The 15,614-nt window shown below is 41.7% G+C and overlaps 1 protein-coding gene across 3 annotated transcripts in view; it reads right to left on the bottom strand.

Moving 5' to 3' along the window:
• The window catches only part of cacna1g (calcium channel, voltage-dependent, T type, alpha 1G subunit), a 303,314-nt gene that overhangs the window by 46,696 nt on the left and 241,004 nt on the right, over window positions 1–15,614 (bottom strand). For all 3 annotated transcript variants that reach the window (XM_072558229.1, XM_072558230.1, XM_072558231.1), the window contains 5 exons: window positions 15,277–15,410; window positions 11,820–11,890; window positions 6,882–6,960; window positions 3,772–3,893; window positions 996–1,337 (listed from right to left, as the gene is read on the bottom strand). In XM_072558229.1, coding sequence (XP_072414330.1) covers window positions 996–1,337; window positions 3,772–3,893; window positions 6,882–6,960; window positions 11,820–11,890; window positions 15,277–15,410 — 748 coding nt within the window. The remainder of the gene's footprint in view (window positions 1–995; window positions 1,338–3,771; window positions 3,894–6,881; window positions 6,961–11,819; window positions 11,891–15,276; window positions 15,411–15,614) is intronic.

The following is a 15,614-nucleotide window of genomic DNA, read 5'->3' as shown; positions in this document are numbered from 1 at the left end:
GCTTAAATAAAATTCCCTCCATGATAACTTCAGAGGATCCTAGAGGTTCTGTATAATAACCATAGGGCAGTGCAAAAAAAACTGCTGCATGATATGTTATGTTAACCTAATTATCTTTTGGATGAAATGTTAACCTGAGGCCCCATCTACTCTCTTGGATGGATGTAAAATATCTTATAGGACCATTCAACATGAAAAGGGGATTTCTCCTGATCAACATGGATCCCTCGATCTAAAACAGCTTATCTAGTTATCTATTTCATTGTTGCATTCGAGACCTTGCTTTGCAGTATACTTCCCTGCATCAAAACAATGACTACACTTTTCAAGTACTACTCTGACTGTAAAACACTTTTTTGGGGTGGGGGCCATCCTGAAGTCATGAAAAGCGATATAAAAATAAGACTCTGACTTCTGGATGTCTTCTTAAAATAGAAAACAATGAAGATATCAATAATGAGCAAAGCACTGAATGTCTAGGACTAAAATAGTGAATTATGAAAGGGACCTTTGACTATGAACTGACTCATCAGACTGACATAGGAGCAGGAGGCTGCCTTTTGACCCTGAAAGCTTGCTCTGCTATTTGATGGGATCATGGTTTGGTCTCAGCTCCATTTTCTTGTTTGTCATTTGAAATACCTGACTTCCTTGTCTATCAACAATCTCTCCAACTTATCCCTGAATAACTTCAATGACCCAGACTCCAATGTTTTCTGGGGTAGGGAATACCGCAACATAACAACTGTCTGAAAAGTGAAACCCCTTATATTTTTCAGCTATGTTCCCTAGATCTAGTCTCTCCAGCAAAGGAAAAGATCTTCTCAGAATCCACATTGTCAGGTCCCTTCAGGATCTTATTGACTCTTTGGTGCACTGTTCTTTTGTATGCATTCTACTGTGTACTTTGGCGATTAGAAATTCTGTACGGTGTAAACAATTTCCATTAAAGATCTATGGATGAGAAGTATTCAAACTAATATACTGTATCTTACCAATGGTGGCTCTAAAGAAAATGGCGAATCCATCTTGATTTGGAGTGACTCAGATGGACTCCCAGGGCTGTCACCTGCATCGCCACCTTCACCACCTCCCCATGTCACACCGTCCACATTCCCTTGTACAGTATTCAACATTTTTAATTCGAGTTCCAGCTCTGCTTCAAGTTCAGCTTCCTCCTTCGCCTCTTTGTTACTCTCTTCCAGGTGTTTCATCAGCACTGCGATGACTACATTCACCAGCACAAACTGAGCTGTCAGTACAAACGAGACAAAGTAGATTGGGGACACCACTGTGTTATAACAGGTGCCCTCCTGGTTACAGTCTCGTAAAGTATCCTGCCAATGAGGGAGAAAAGCAGTTAAAACAAAACAAACGAAAACAGAGTCCGTTATATGGATGGCAGTACTGAGAAAACATGATGCAAGTCCATGAAGGCAGAACAAATAAGCTTTTTTAACAATGGAACTAAATTAATATACTTCAGTCATATCAGTAAACTGTCCCCGGTGCAATGGACATTTGACTCAATTAAAACACTTTAATTTTATGTAGAAATCTAAATTACAACTACTAGGTGCTTCAGTTTAGAAAGAATGTTAATGTTTTTGAACCAAGATTCACCAAACTGATTTTCGATGAGAAGTAAAATTATGAAGAAATATGGAGATTATTTCCACCTGGGCAGAGAAATTCAAGATGAGATTTAATAATACTTATTCATGGGATTTGAATGAGGAAGTATTCTGATGGGGACATTGGTTGAAATCAGTAATTTAACCTATTGAATGGGTGAGGGAGAAGAGAGATGGGGTCAATACCTTTACATAAAATTGTTCTGAATAGAAGGGAATAGTTGAGGTCAAGAGAGCTGCACTTTATTTTTCAGAAAGGGGGATGATATTTGAAGGGAGGTACAGAAATCTGGGGAGAGAGGAGCCTGATAGGTTTTGGATTAATTCAGCCTCTTATCTTACAAAATTTCACAGGCGAGCAATGAATCGCAGGCAGGAAATGTAAAATGTGCTGTACGATTGAGCTATAGGGAGAGGATGTACAGGCTGGGGCTGTTTTCTCTGGAGTGTCGGAAGCTGAGGGGTGACTTTATAGAGGTTTCCAAAATTATGAGGGGCATGGTTAGGAAAAATAGACAAAGTCTTTTCCCTGGGGTTGGGGAGTTCAGAACTAGAGGGCATAGGTTTAGGGTGAGAGGGGAAAGATATAAAAGAGACCTAAGGGGAAAACTTTTCACATAGAGGATGGTACGTGTATGGAATGAGCTGCCAGAAGAAGTGGTGGAGGCTGGTACAATTGCAACATTTAAAAGGCATTTGGATGGGTATATGAATAGGAAGGGTTTGGAGGGATATGGGCCGGGTGCTGGCAGGTGGGACTAGACTGGGTTGGGATATTTGGCGGCATGGACGGGTTGGACCGAAGGGTCTATTTCCATGCTGTACACCTCTATGACTCTATGACATCAGTTGCTGATTATAAGCTTCCCTGGAACTGAATACTCGCTGGACCAATGTGATACTTTGTGTCCAGCACTCCGACCCAGGACACCTTTCTACCCTAATGCTTTTATTTTGTAATATCTTCTTTCTTAATTCATTCATGCAATTTGCAAGTTAAGTTGATTCTGCAGTTGTGCTGAATTTTGACAAATTAAAGACATTCAAAATAGCAGCTTCTAAAGCCGTTGTTGGAAACAGATAGTGCTTGCTATGTTAGAAATAGGAGAGAAATCATATAAAAGAGAGTTACTTGAAAGTTATTAGCTGGAAATTAGAAAGTGACCAATGAAAAGGCAAAAAAAAAAAGGCTACTACAGATTACTCGGTTTGTTAAAAACTGTTCATCTTCAACATCTTCCTGTTCTGGTGAAAGTTTATCTAACTGACTGTTTCTCACTCCACTGATGCTGTTAGACCTGCTGAGTGTCTACAGCATTTTCACCAAAGCAGAGGAATTGGATATTTCTGTCTTTGATGTTTATACAAACTTTGTGTGTGTGAAATAGCAGCTGAACTGGCTCATAAAACAAGAGAGATGTCACTCCAAAAATAATTAATTATTGCAAATTAGTGGGAAACATTCTTTTGAGAATCTGCAAAGTGCCATATGAATATTGGTTATGTTTCCTTCCTCATAGATGGAAAGACAGTAGAAAGACTACGAGCAAATGATATTAAATCTCACTTTCAGCAGGGAATGGTATCAAATCACATTTGCTGAACTAGAGACTGGAGACTTTCAGTGAAAGCTTCTGTAGCCAGGAACAAAGGTTGTCAAAGCCTCGTTCTGAAATGTGTCAGACAACACAATTTCCGTTTGACACACCAGGAGGGGATACATTTCCTTACGCAATGCTTCCCAAACTTTTACCCTGTGTGACCCTATTTTAATGCCCGAGACTTCATGTGACTCCAGAGTGAAGGTGTTTGTGCGAGGTTGTTGAGTGGTGGGGAAAGGATTTTGTTGGAGTGGTTGATGGGGAGAGGAGGAGTGGGATTGACTCTGCTGTAATGGGTTTAAACTGAATTTTGTTTTTTAAAAAATCACTTAGTTTCCAAGTTCTTTTTGTAGTAGAAACAATCAGGCTTCAAAAAATATCTTTGTTAATCTATTATTGAAGGAGGCCTTGTGGTTGTGAGCACTCAATCCAAGCTCCCCCCTCCAGCCACTCAAGCTTACAACCACAAAATCTGGTTTCATGGTTCCACTGCAGGTTACAGTTTGGGAATGTTGCCAAAGGAGGAAAAAGCTTACCTTCATGATCCCATTCCAGTTATCTCCGGTTGACACTCGGAATAAAGTGAGGAAAGCCATCCCAAAGTTTCTGAATGTGGCATGTCTCCCTAACCCCTCACAGGGATGATAGTCGTCACATTCTATAAAGAAGATATTAAAAAATACCATTGACTGAAATAAAATTACTTCTGAGGATCGGGGGCAAATATTCTGTTTATGTTGTAATAATAAATTATATGGTAACGTTGTGGGGACCATTATTCAGAATTAGACATTTAAATTGACCAACAGGTCAAAAGAACAAGAGCAGGCAATTCAGCTCCTTTAGCCTGTTCCACCGTTTAATTATATCATGATTGATCTGTATCTTAACTCTATTTATCCACATTTAATACCTTTGCTTAATTTCCCAATCTCAATTTGAACTTCATTGCAGATATTGCAGAATTATGATGGGGCCATTCAGTCTTCATGAGTGCACTGGCTCTCCGAATGAATAACTTACTTAATGCCATTCCCCTGCCTTCTTCCTTTAGTCCTGCACATTCTTCCAGTTCCTAGTAATGTTCAAAATCCTTAGTAAACCTATCAACTTAACCAAGGAAAAATTGGATTTTCAATTTTAAATAAAATTCTGTTGCCTCTCAACCACAACAGTTTTTTAGGGGAGGAAGTTCCAGACTTCTACCACTGTTCCTGTGAGAAGGTGATCCTGACATCATCACTGAGTGACTTAATCTACTTTTACGGTTGCGTTTCCCTCAAAATTTTCTTCTGAAATCCCCCACCAGAGGAAACAGTTTCTCTTTGTTACCTTACCAACTTTTTAATCATCTTAAGATTACATTAAATCACCCTTTATCTTTAATCTGCTCAAAATATATTGGCCTATGTTTTCCAGTCATCAGTGAAGCAAGGGTGCTCACCTCTGACCTTGAAGAATGCCACTAACTAAGATCTGGTGATCTTGTTGATGTGGTTTCTAGGTAGTTTAAATCTAGGGCCAAATCAAGATATCAAGGCACCTAGCAACAATGATATATCAGCAAGATAATAAGGAATGAATAACATTGAATTATTCACATACAGCTAACTAGGAAGTTAAAAACATTTACCATGCTTCATTTTTAAGATAGATTGTCACATGTAAATGATAATGATTCAAATAATAATGAAGCTAAATTAAGGGCAACTATTCTTTTAGAAAAGTTAACAATAAACATAAATTAATTTATGTTTCTATAAACATAAATTAAGCTTTTTTGGGTAATATAATGTTTAGCCACATTGTGATGCTGGTACACTATCAAAACACAGCTACATTTAATTGAAAAAGGAGTAACTCTTTCAGGGAATTTTACAGTAAGATTGACACTGTAGCAGTGACAGGTTGATTCCCATTGAGAGTTTTAATGAGACTGTAATGATGGCAAATGTGAGCGGCTTCGCAGTCATTGTTACCGCAAGATTTGAGTGGATATACTCAAGGAGGAGCTGTAATGGGTAGCATCACTCCTTCTAAGCCAGAAGCACAAGGAATTGATGGCCAAGGAAGGTGCCATTCATTTGTCCAAAATAGTCAAAGCCAGATAGTAAGAATGGGAGAGCCATGTGATGGAAAAAAATTGAAGTCTGTATTGACATTTTCTATAGCTCCAGCCCACAACAAGCATGGAGTTTGATCCTGTTTCAGAGGCACTAGATTTGGGACCTGCCTCTCAGCCCTATCCATGGAAGAGGTCATGTTATTGGGCAGAGAACCTATCCAAAGGATAACTCGGGAAAACTAAAGTTTCAGCAGTGGACCATGCTGTGTTACGAAGCTGAGTTCTGACCTCTGTTCCCAACTGGACAGATAAATGTGACCAACACAAATTGTCTTTGATGGTGTGCTCTGCTTTGATTTTGCATTTTGAATGAAAATATTGATTGTCACAAAATATAACTCTTAATACTCTTGATACCAAAATATATCTACACCCAAAACTAATGGAAAATCATCTGATGATAACTCAACTTGGTTTCAATCTGATATTTTCCATTATCTAGAGCTCCAATGTCAATACAAGGTTGACATGGTTTGGGATATATCGCAGATTCTATTTCATTATCAAACTTAAGATTTGTTAATTGAAGATCCAGTAAATTATAGAGTCTGCAGATAATCAGATAGGATTAAAGACTCCTATAACACCTTCTGTAAAAGGTTAAGGTAAATCAGTCTATGAAGTACTCAATTATGCAATCATATATAGATGGAGATCTCAGAGAGAGTCTGAGCTGGAGACTGATGGAGAAACAACACACTATACTCAACTGTAATCATGTATGTCACATTAATAAAGAGTTTCATCTTCCTTACCATAACTACGTTTGAATTACTGGTATGATACAGCAGATAGGAACAAGCAAATCAAGAGTACAACTCTATAGAGGACACGGACAAATTGTCTAACAGTAAGGACAGCTCAGTCCATGCTGCAGATCTCCACTCCAACACCATCCCAAACCACTTTCCATTATAATGTTAGCAGCTGGAAGCCAGTTTTTAGACTACCTTGCTCACATAACAATAAGGCAGCAGATTCCCTAAATTTTGATTGCAATGAATCCATATAAGAGGTTTCACTGACAAGTTACCAACCCTCTGGTCATTTTCAATATTTAGGAAAATAACATTTTGGGCTACATTATGTGTATACTTTTGTGCATAAAATGTGGTAAACATAGCACATTTGAGAAGAACAAGTGATTTTGGACTCAGGTTCCCAAAGCTGAGTGTTTACTCCCCTCGCGTCTGGGTCTAGAACATAGAACATAGAACATAGAACAATACAGCACAGAACAGGCCCTTCGGCCCACGATGTTGTGCCGAACTTCTAACCTAGATTAAGCACCCATCCATGTACCTATCCAAATGCTGCTTAAAGGTCGCCAATGATTCTGTTGCAGACTAATACATAGAGATTGAGAGGTAGATTGCTATGATTATCACCCACCATGTTCTTATGAAACCGCTACTAACAGGAGCTATAACAAAATAAGGAAAGCCAGTCAACAAATGAGCATCATGAAGTAGAAAGGAATATTAACTCAAAATAAATTAACTTGTCCCTGCTGTATCTCACCTAGGTCCCCAAAAAGTTCAACTCCAAGAGCTGCAAATATGAAAAACAGCAGCATGAACAACAGTCCGAGATTTCCAACCTGAAAGAGACAGAAAGATCATGAAGGATTTTTCCACTGGTGAACACTTGTGGTACTCAAACATGGAATGGCTTCAGATGGACATGTCATTTTTTACTTCTGATTTATAACATTGGAATAGTCGCACGTGGTATTTTTGTTCAGTTAATGCTGCAATCTACTACCCTGAAAATCCTTCAACTAGCATTCCAGAATCAATTATGATAAATACACTTTCATTCTGGAGGGTTCAAGTTGAGACTATAGACCAGAAGTTTCTGATTAGAATATCTGCTGTAATATATGCAAAGTGTTCACATGACATTACTTTTTAATTTCAAAGGAAGCATGAATTTGATTTAAAAAACCGAACATTTTCACGAGTCATTAATTAATCAGAAGCTGACATCACAAAAGGTAATTTCAACCTGTAATTAATATTTGACCGAGCTGCTGAGAAAACAGGATCAATAACATTTGCATGAAGTAACACGACTCAGTCATTTTACAGTTTCATCAAGTTTGAGATTATGGAGAGAGACAGATGGCTTTTGAGATGTTAGGACAAGCCCACCTTCTGGGGAGTGTGGGGTGGGGGGCATGGAGATGTGAAAGATTCCATGGTACTCTTTGAACAAGAGTTGGGGAGTTCATCCTGACCAATACTCATCATTCTAATCACAAAGAACGGAATCATAGAATCTTTACAGCAGAGAGAGAGGCCATTTGGCCCATCGAGTCTGCACTGACCCTCTGAAAAGCATTCAACCCAGACCCACTGCCCCCTTCATTATCTCCTAATCCTGCATTTCCCATGGCTAATTCACCAAGCCTGCACATCCCTGGAAACTTTGAAACAATTTAGCATGGCTAATCCATCTAACGTGCTCATCTTTGGATTGTGGGCGGAAACCAAAGCACCAGAGGAAACCCACACAGACATAAGGAGAACATGCAAACTCCACACCCAAGGCTGGAATCGAACCTAGGTCTCTGGCGTTGTTAGGCAGCAGTGCTAACCACTGCGCTGTCTTCAGCAGTCACTCCAATCCCTTCTTGTCATTTGGTGCACCTCCCTGCTCCTGAATCTCATCAAGGTGGTCCCTAACAGGTACAAGTAGTAAGCAGGGGGACAGACAATTAGTAAATGTGAGGCCTTCCTTGAGTGGTGACAATCCACATGACCAAGATAGATTACCTGATGACACCAACATTTGTGGAGGCTTGACGTACTCAATTGGCACGTTTCTTTCATTGTGAAAAAGAATGCATTTCAAATAGTCATTCAGGATCTGTGAAGCACTTTAGGATAGCTAGCAGTTGTGAAGGTAACTACATTCTGGCAAGCAGTTTCTTTCTTTCTTAGATCAAAGAGATGCAATGCACAGAATGCCATTGAATTGGAAAGTGTTGAAGTTAAGTCAAAAAGAATTGCCTAGGTGGAGTTACTTCTAATTTTTAAAAGCCTGTATATTGTTGTCCTTGTATGAATTTAATGTGGGCGGCAGGGGTCTTATGTATCAGCTGGAAAAGTGTTGAGAATCCCATGACATTTCTTTTGGGGAAGGTCTGTATTGACATTCTTGGTGTTATCTAAATGTAATACAAGTGAGGTTACTGGAAGATCATTTATACCTAAACCAATGCTTAGTGGACAGGGTAATGTCTAGGCACAGTAACTAGAAGGCTATATGACAAAGGGCCTGTAGTCACGTGATCACATCCAGGTACCTGGCTATTTGCATCATGAGCCATTAAAGGGACATCACTTCAAAGGTGGTAGTACACAAGGCCCACTACGTAAGTGCTAATCTGGCACTCAGTGGGGCAATTGTGAGCATTCTTCAGGATCAAGGAATCTGGACTGGGGGTGGAGATGTCCTAACTGCCAACAGTTGACAGCCAATCAGAAGCCATGGAGATGGGAACAGCTGCTGGTCATGGAGCCACCCGCGGTCCAGGAGGAGACAGACCATAGGAGAGTGATGGTGGAAGGGATTGTGGGTGGGAATCATGGGAATAAGGGGAGGTGAATTGGCACTGAGGGCAGGCGTGGCACTCAATGAAATCTTCCCTTTTTGATGCCAGAGCCCATGCTCAGGCACTGTGTGCTTCTGACCCACTCTCTCCCTCCCATTCTCAGAACCTGGCTAACAACCCCAGTAAAGTTTGCTATTTGAGCTTTCTGTATGATGAACCCCCCCCCCCCCCCCCCATCTCCCCACCATTGCTAGCCGATACCACACAGGGTAGAATGAGATCCTTCAGTGGTATTAATTACCCACTTTGGGGCTCCAGTGATTGAGTGGGAAGGCTCAGAGCTAATCAGGGCAGAAGCAGGATGAAGACAAGGTCCTCAGGCATGACCTTTCTGTCCGAAGTGAAAATGTTCATGTCCAAGTGAAAGCGGACCATTTACAAGAGCAAATCACGTGTCCAAGTTGCAGGAAGATCAGGGCATGCAGAAGTAAACATTAAAGCAACTAAACTGCTTCTGATTTCTCAGTTTCATACAGTGCTTTATGAATCAGGTTATTTCATTGACGTCATTCTCACTAACTTGTGCTCCATTCATTGGCTGCAACTCAAAATGCAAATTTCATACCTTTTAATGCCTTTTTTAATTTGCAGAACATCTGAATAAAATATCTAATTAAAGAATGATTACATGGTTCTACTGAAGGTGCAGCAAATTTTCCGTCTGCCATATTCATGTACTTCCAAAGCTATAGGTGATAGCCCCCAAACTGTCTACAATTTATCTGACAGTCACCACACCATCAATTGCCCTCTGCCTTCAACATTAAATACCATCTTGATGGTAAAGTCTTTCAGCCCAGTCACCTCTGTGCCAAAATTAAGTGATGAGACACATATAATGTATTTGGATGAGTGGGACTGTCGTTGGCTGCTCTGCACCAGATTTTCAAGCCAAGCTCAACATCTTCAATTCTGCAGACAAAAGACTTGGCCTGTCATTGAATGTCATACAGTCACAGAGTTATAGAGTTGTACAACATGGAAACAGACCCTTTGGTCCAACTTGTCCATGCCAATCAGTAGCCTAAATTAATCTAGTCCCATTTGCTAGCATTTGGCTCATATCCCTCTAAACCCTTCCTATTTGCGTACTCATTCAGATGCCTTTTAAATGTTGTAATTATACTAGCGTCTACCATTTCCCATGGCAGCTATTCCACACGCTCACCATCCTCTGCCTGAAAAAGTTGCCCCTTCAGACCCTATTAAACCTATGACCTCTAGTTTTGGAATGTCCTACCTTGGGCATCAATACCTTGACTATTCACCCTATCCATGCCCCTCATGATTTTATAAACTTCTACAAGGTCAGACCCCAGCCTCTGACGCTCAGGAAAAAAGTCACAGCCTGTTCAGTCTCTCCCTGTGGCTCAAGCTCTCCAACTCTAGCAACATCTTTGTGAATCTTTTCTACACCTTTTCAAGTTTAACAACATCTTTCCAATAGCAGGGAGAGCTGAATTGAACGCAGCATTCCAAAAGTAGCCTAACCAACGTCCAGTACAGCTGCAACATGTTCTCCCAACTCCCACAGTAAATGCACTGAGCAATAATGACAAGCGTACCAAACACCTTCTTCACTCTCTGTATACGTGCGACTCCACTTTCAAAGAACTATAAACCCGCATCCCAATGTCTCATTGTTCAGCAACACTCCCCAGGACCCTACTATTAAGTGTACAGGTCCTGTCCCAACCATAACTCATACCAACCTGGACCTGGTTGGTGAAGTACACCATAAATGTCAGTAGAGAGACCCTGGAACATGTTGAGCATTTTCCAAACCTTGGGTGACCTTCTCTCTCAAAAGGCCACTGTAAGACCACCAGAGAAATTCTACCAGCAGAGCTGCTGCTGCACTTGTTGGATTTAATGAGAGAATTGTTGACCAAATGATCACATCCTTCTTGAAGCCAGCTCTACAAGCATTCAGGCAAACTCTTGCAAAATCAATTATGTTGGATTGTACATCGAGGAAGGTTGGCTGAAAAGCATCTCTTTTGCAAGGATCTTTTTTCTGTTAGCTCTCAGAAGATCAATGTTCAAGGGGAGGAGAAAGGAAATGCTACAGAATACTCCGAAATTTCTCATAAAGCAGAGCAGCATTGATATTAATGACTGAGGGGAGCTCATGACCATCCATTCAGAATTGTTGTAAAATAATTCAGCGAGCATCACATTCCCAGTCAAAATGTTGAATTGAAACAGAGCAACAGTACAGAAGGGAAGAAAAGGATGGAAGCATTAACTCTGGAAAAGGAAGGAAATCCCACTGCCTCATGGAACATTCTGCCCCATGTGCCCAAATATCTGTTGATCACAAATCAGCCTCTTCAGTCATGAGGACCCTCGACAGAACACCCGACTCTTGTACTGAAAATTGAATCAGGCTGGGGGGGAGAAGGGGATGATAAAATCCTCACTTCATCCAGTTTGAGAGGCAGTGTTGAATGAGTGTCCAATGCCAGAGTGTCAGTATTGAGTGAGTGTTCAGTGTCAGTGTGTGTCTGTGTTGATAGTCATAATTTGAGTGTTCAGTGCCAGTGTGCACCAGTACTGATTGAGTGTTCAGTGTCAGTGTATGCCAGCATTGAGACTCAGTGTTGAGTCTCATTGTTGAATGTCAAATTGATGACATTTTGAGTGCTGCAATGATAGCCCCCATATAAACCCTGCCATCGGATTGTGTTAATGTTGGGCTATATTTCTGAACATGTCCTGTACCAGGGTCATAACACTGGGTGAGTTATGTTGAAAGCAGTGATCTCACAGATGTAAACAAACCACACAATTCATCATTCGCTGACATGGCCAAAGTGAAATTACAGCATCGTGCTTACCTGCGGTAGAGCCTGGATCACAGTGTTTAGCAACGCTCTCATCCCCACTGCCATCTTCAAGAGCTTGAGAACTTATTGGGGATATAAGTAACAGTTATACATACTACAAAAATGCAATGTTGCAGATATTTCCTGGCAATTTGCTCTGGTGTTGCAAGCAACACATTGCATCTTCTAATAATGTTCCACTTTAAATAATTCAATTAATAACCCTTATTTGATGCAAATGCCAAGATCCTTGGATAGAGTTTATGACATCCTTCTGCAATTCAAGACAAAATAGTTACTCCTTCAAGCCAGTCTGGTGCTGGCCTTTTAAGGAATTCTAACTTTATTCAGTACTCAATATTTGAGAGTGTGGTGCTAGAAAAGCACAGCAGGTCCGGCAGTCGGTTCTCCTGCTCCTCGGATGCTGCCTGATTTGCTGTGCTTTTCCAGCACCACACTCTCAACGCTGATCTCCAGCCTCTGCAAACCTCACTTTCTCCTCAGTACTCAATATTGTTCTAAATGAACAACCTGAATACAGCAAGCTCAGAGGGAACATGATAAAGGAAATAAGAGAGGCAAAAAGAAAGTGTGAGGAGAGACTGGCAGCTGGGTGGCACGGTGGCACAGTGGTTAGCACTGCTGCCTCACAGCGCCGGAGACCCGGGTTCAATTCCCGCCTCAGGCGACTGACTGTGTGGAGTTTGCACGTTCTCCCCGTGTCTGCTCCGGTTTCCTCCCACAGTCCAAAGATGTGCAGGTCAGGTGAATTGGCCATGCTAAATTGCCCGTAGTGTTAGGTAAGGGGTAGATGTAGGGGTATGGGTGGGTTGCGCTTCGGCGGGGCGGTGTGGACTTGTTGGGCCAAAGGGCCTGTTTCCACACTGTAAGTAATCTAATCTAATCTGATCTAAAGTAGAATGGAACACAACAGTCTCTCAAAGGCATACCAATAATCAAAAGGAAGCTGAGGGGTGAAGACCTAACAGGAATCTGGATCAGGAGACTGGGCTGAGATATTTGCATCTGTCTGTTATAGAAGGAGATACTGCTGAAGTCATAGTGAGAGAGGAGATTGTTAAAATATTGGACGGGTTAAATCTTGATAAAGAGGAGGTGTTAGTTGGTGATAAGTGAACAGTATCGTATGGGTTGCATCCAAGAAGGCTAAGGAAATAAGTGCGGAAATTGCAGAGGAACTGGCATCTTCCAATCCTCTTTAGATACAGGGTGGGTTCAGAAGACTGGGGAATTGTAAACATGACGCTTATGCTTTAAAAATGGATGAAAGGATAAACCCAGAATTTAGGCGAGTCAGCTTAACCTTAGTGATGGGGCAGCTTTTGGAAATGCTAATCTGGGACAAAATCAACTATAATTTGGGAAAAGTGCACATTAATGATAGAAAGCTGACATAGATTTGTTAAAGGCAGAGTCTGGGAAAGGGCTGTGTAGACAGTGCTTGTCATTGGAGCCTAGGATCAGGCAGCACCGTTCCTCTGGGACCCAATGGACCCAGGTTAAATCCATAGGGGGGAGAGAGGGAGAGAGGGAGAGAGGGAGAGTGGGGGGGTGGGGGAGTGAGGGAGAGGGAGAGGGAGACAGAGAGAGCGAGAGAGAGAGAGAGACAGACAGTCAGACAGAACGTGAGGAGCTGCTGCTCTGATCACAAGTTATTTCTCACCCCCATTTTCTACTAATAGGCTGACTAATGAAACAATCAGTTGTAAGCACGTGAAAGAGCCCGTCTCTGATTGGAGAAGCAGTTGGGAAGGTGGATTCACTGCAAGGAACAAGGACTGCTGATCTGAATTCAGGCTGGGCTTGGGGGCTTGGTGGGGTTGGTGCTCAGTCAACACAGACACAGGGACAGTTTGAGTCCAGTCCAGGAGGGGTTGATGTGTGAGTGCACATTTTCCCAGAGTTTCTCAGGGTAAGCAGATGTTGGTGACCATAAGACACAGCAGCAGAAATTAGGCCATTCAGCCCATCAAGTCTGCTCTGCCATTCAATCATGGCTGTTAAGTTTCTCAACTCCATTCTCCTGCTTTCTCCCCATAACCCTTGGTCCCTTTGACAATCAAGAACTTATCTATCTCAGTCTAAAATATATTCAATGACCTGATGTCCACAGCTTTCTATGGCAATTAGTTCCATAGATTCACCACTCTCTGGTTGAAGAGTTGGGATGTCCAGCAGAGTTTCCTGTTTGAGCTGGTGGCAGGGAAGGAATGACATACTGACTGTACAAGGCCCATAGCCCGTCAGAGACTTCCTTAAGATCTTTTGCTCCCACCACTTCTAGATTTATTTCCCTACCCCGCCACCCTGCTCCCTTGGCCTAACCATCACTGCCAACACTGTCTCCCAAGGACCCTTATCTTCCCAACCCACTCCAGCAATTGTCACTGTTGGAGACAGGCTGGAGTCCCAATTGGCGATACGATTTGGAACAGCTTGGGTTCAATTTCCACAGTGGCTGAGATTTCATGACAGAGTCTCCTTCTCAACTCTCCACTTACCTGAGGCATGGTAACCCCCAAGTTAAACTCACCAGTAGCTGCCTCTGTCTAATGAGAGAGCAATCCTATGGCCTTCTAGGACCATGGCAGCTTTAAAGCTTAGGAAGTGGACAACAAGTATAACCAATAATTGACTAATATTTTTGTCTGGCAACTCTTGGGTTGCAGGGAAATGCAAAAGTGGGCTCCCAAATTTTGTGTCACCTGGAGAAGGGATCCTCAACAGCAACAACTTTGCTGCAGGTTGGTGTCTCAAATATTTAAGTGACATATTTTGGTCGGCATGGACTGGTTTGAGCCAAAGGGCCTGTCTCCATGTTGTAGGATTCTATGACACTACCCCTGCAATTGGAAGGGTAAGGCTGGTGTCAAAGGAGTAGGAGGAGGTCTCAACCTAATGTTTTATCCCTGGTGTTTAGTACAGAATTGCTGGGCCATCATCTGTAACAATAACATCGATTATGCCTATTCATTTTGTGGCATAGTCTGAAAAGATTGATTCAGCATCCTGATGATGTAATCAGCCCTGGAGTGAGTGCTACTGGGGTATTAGACCAAGTAGGGCTTCATCGTATTGTCTGACCCTAATCTATAGTCCTACAGCAGCAGTGACTGTTTGGCTCATTCCTCCTCAGCTGATTCTTTGAAATGCTCATCTGATTAGACCCGCACTTTCCTCTGAGCCCTGTGATTTCATTTCCTTCAAGTATTTATCCAATTCCTTGATGAAAGTTGCTAACGGAAACTGCCTCTGCCAATGTTTTAGACAATGCATTCAAAATCACAACAACTCAGAGTGTAAAAGTCAATTCCTCATCTTTGCATCGGCTCTCAACTCACCTAATCTCCACAAACACATGCCTAAATCACCAGGGACTTGAATTTTTTTCCATCCAAATGGAGTTTTACTTAAACTGCAGGGAATAATGAATACCAGTTTTACTGACCTCTAGCAATGCGGAGAACTCTCATTATTCTGATGATTGTAGGGTTGATTGGTAGGGAAGCATTCACTTCAATCTCTTCAAGGGTGATCCCCATAATAGACAGCAGGACAATAGCTAGATCAAGCTGGTTCCACCTGTAGATAAACCATAAAGGAAGTATCACAAGCAATCTTCAAAACTTAGGAACTATAGTGGCTTTGGGAAACTGCCTTTGTCCTGTGGCCATTTCAAAACTAATGTGCTTTTGAAACTCAGAGAGCAGTAAGTAAGCAGAATAATAAGGAAACACATTTTAACATTTAGATTATGTCTTCGTTTTTCAGGGTGATGTGCCATTA

Source organism: Chiloscyllium punctatum, chromosome 39, assembly GCF_047496795.1.
Source record: "Chiloscyllium punctatum isolate Juve2018m chromosome 39, sChiPun1.3, whole genome shotgun sequence".
NCBI lineage: Eukaryota > Metazoa > Chordata > Chondrichthyes > Orectolobiformes > Hemiscylliidae > Chiloscyllium > Chiloscyllium punctatum.
This window is presented reverse-complemented; position numbering and strand designations above follow the sequence as displayed.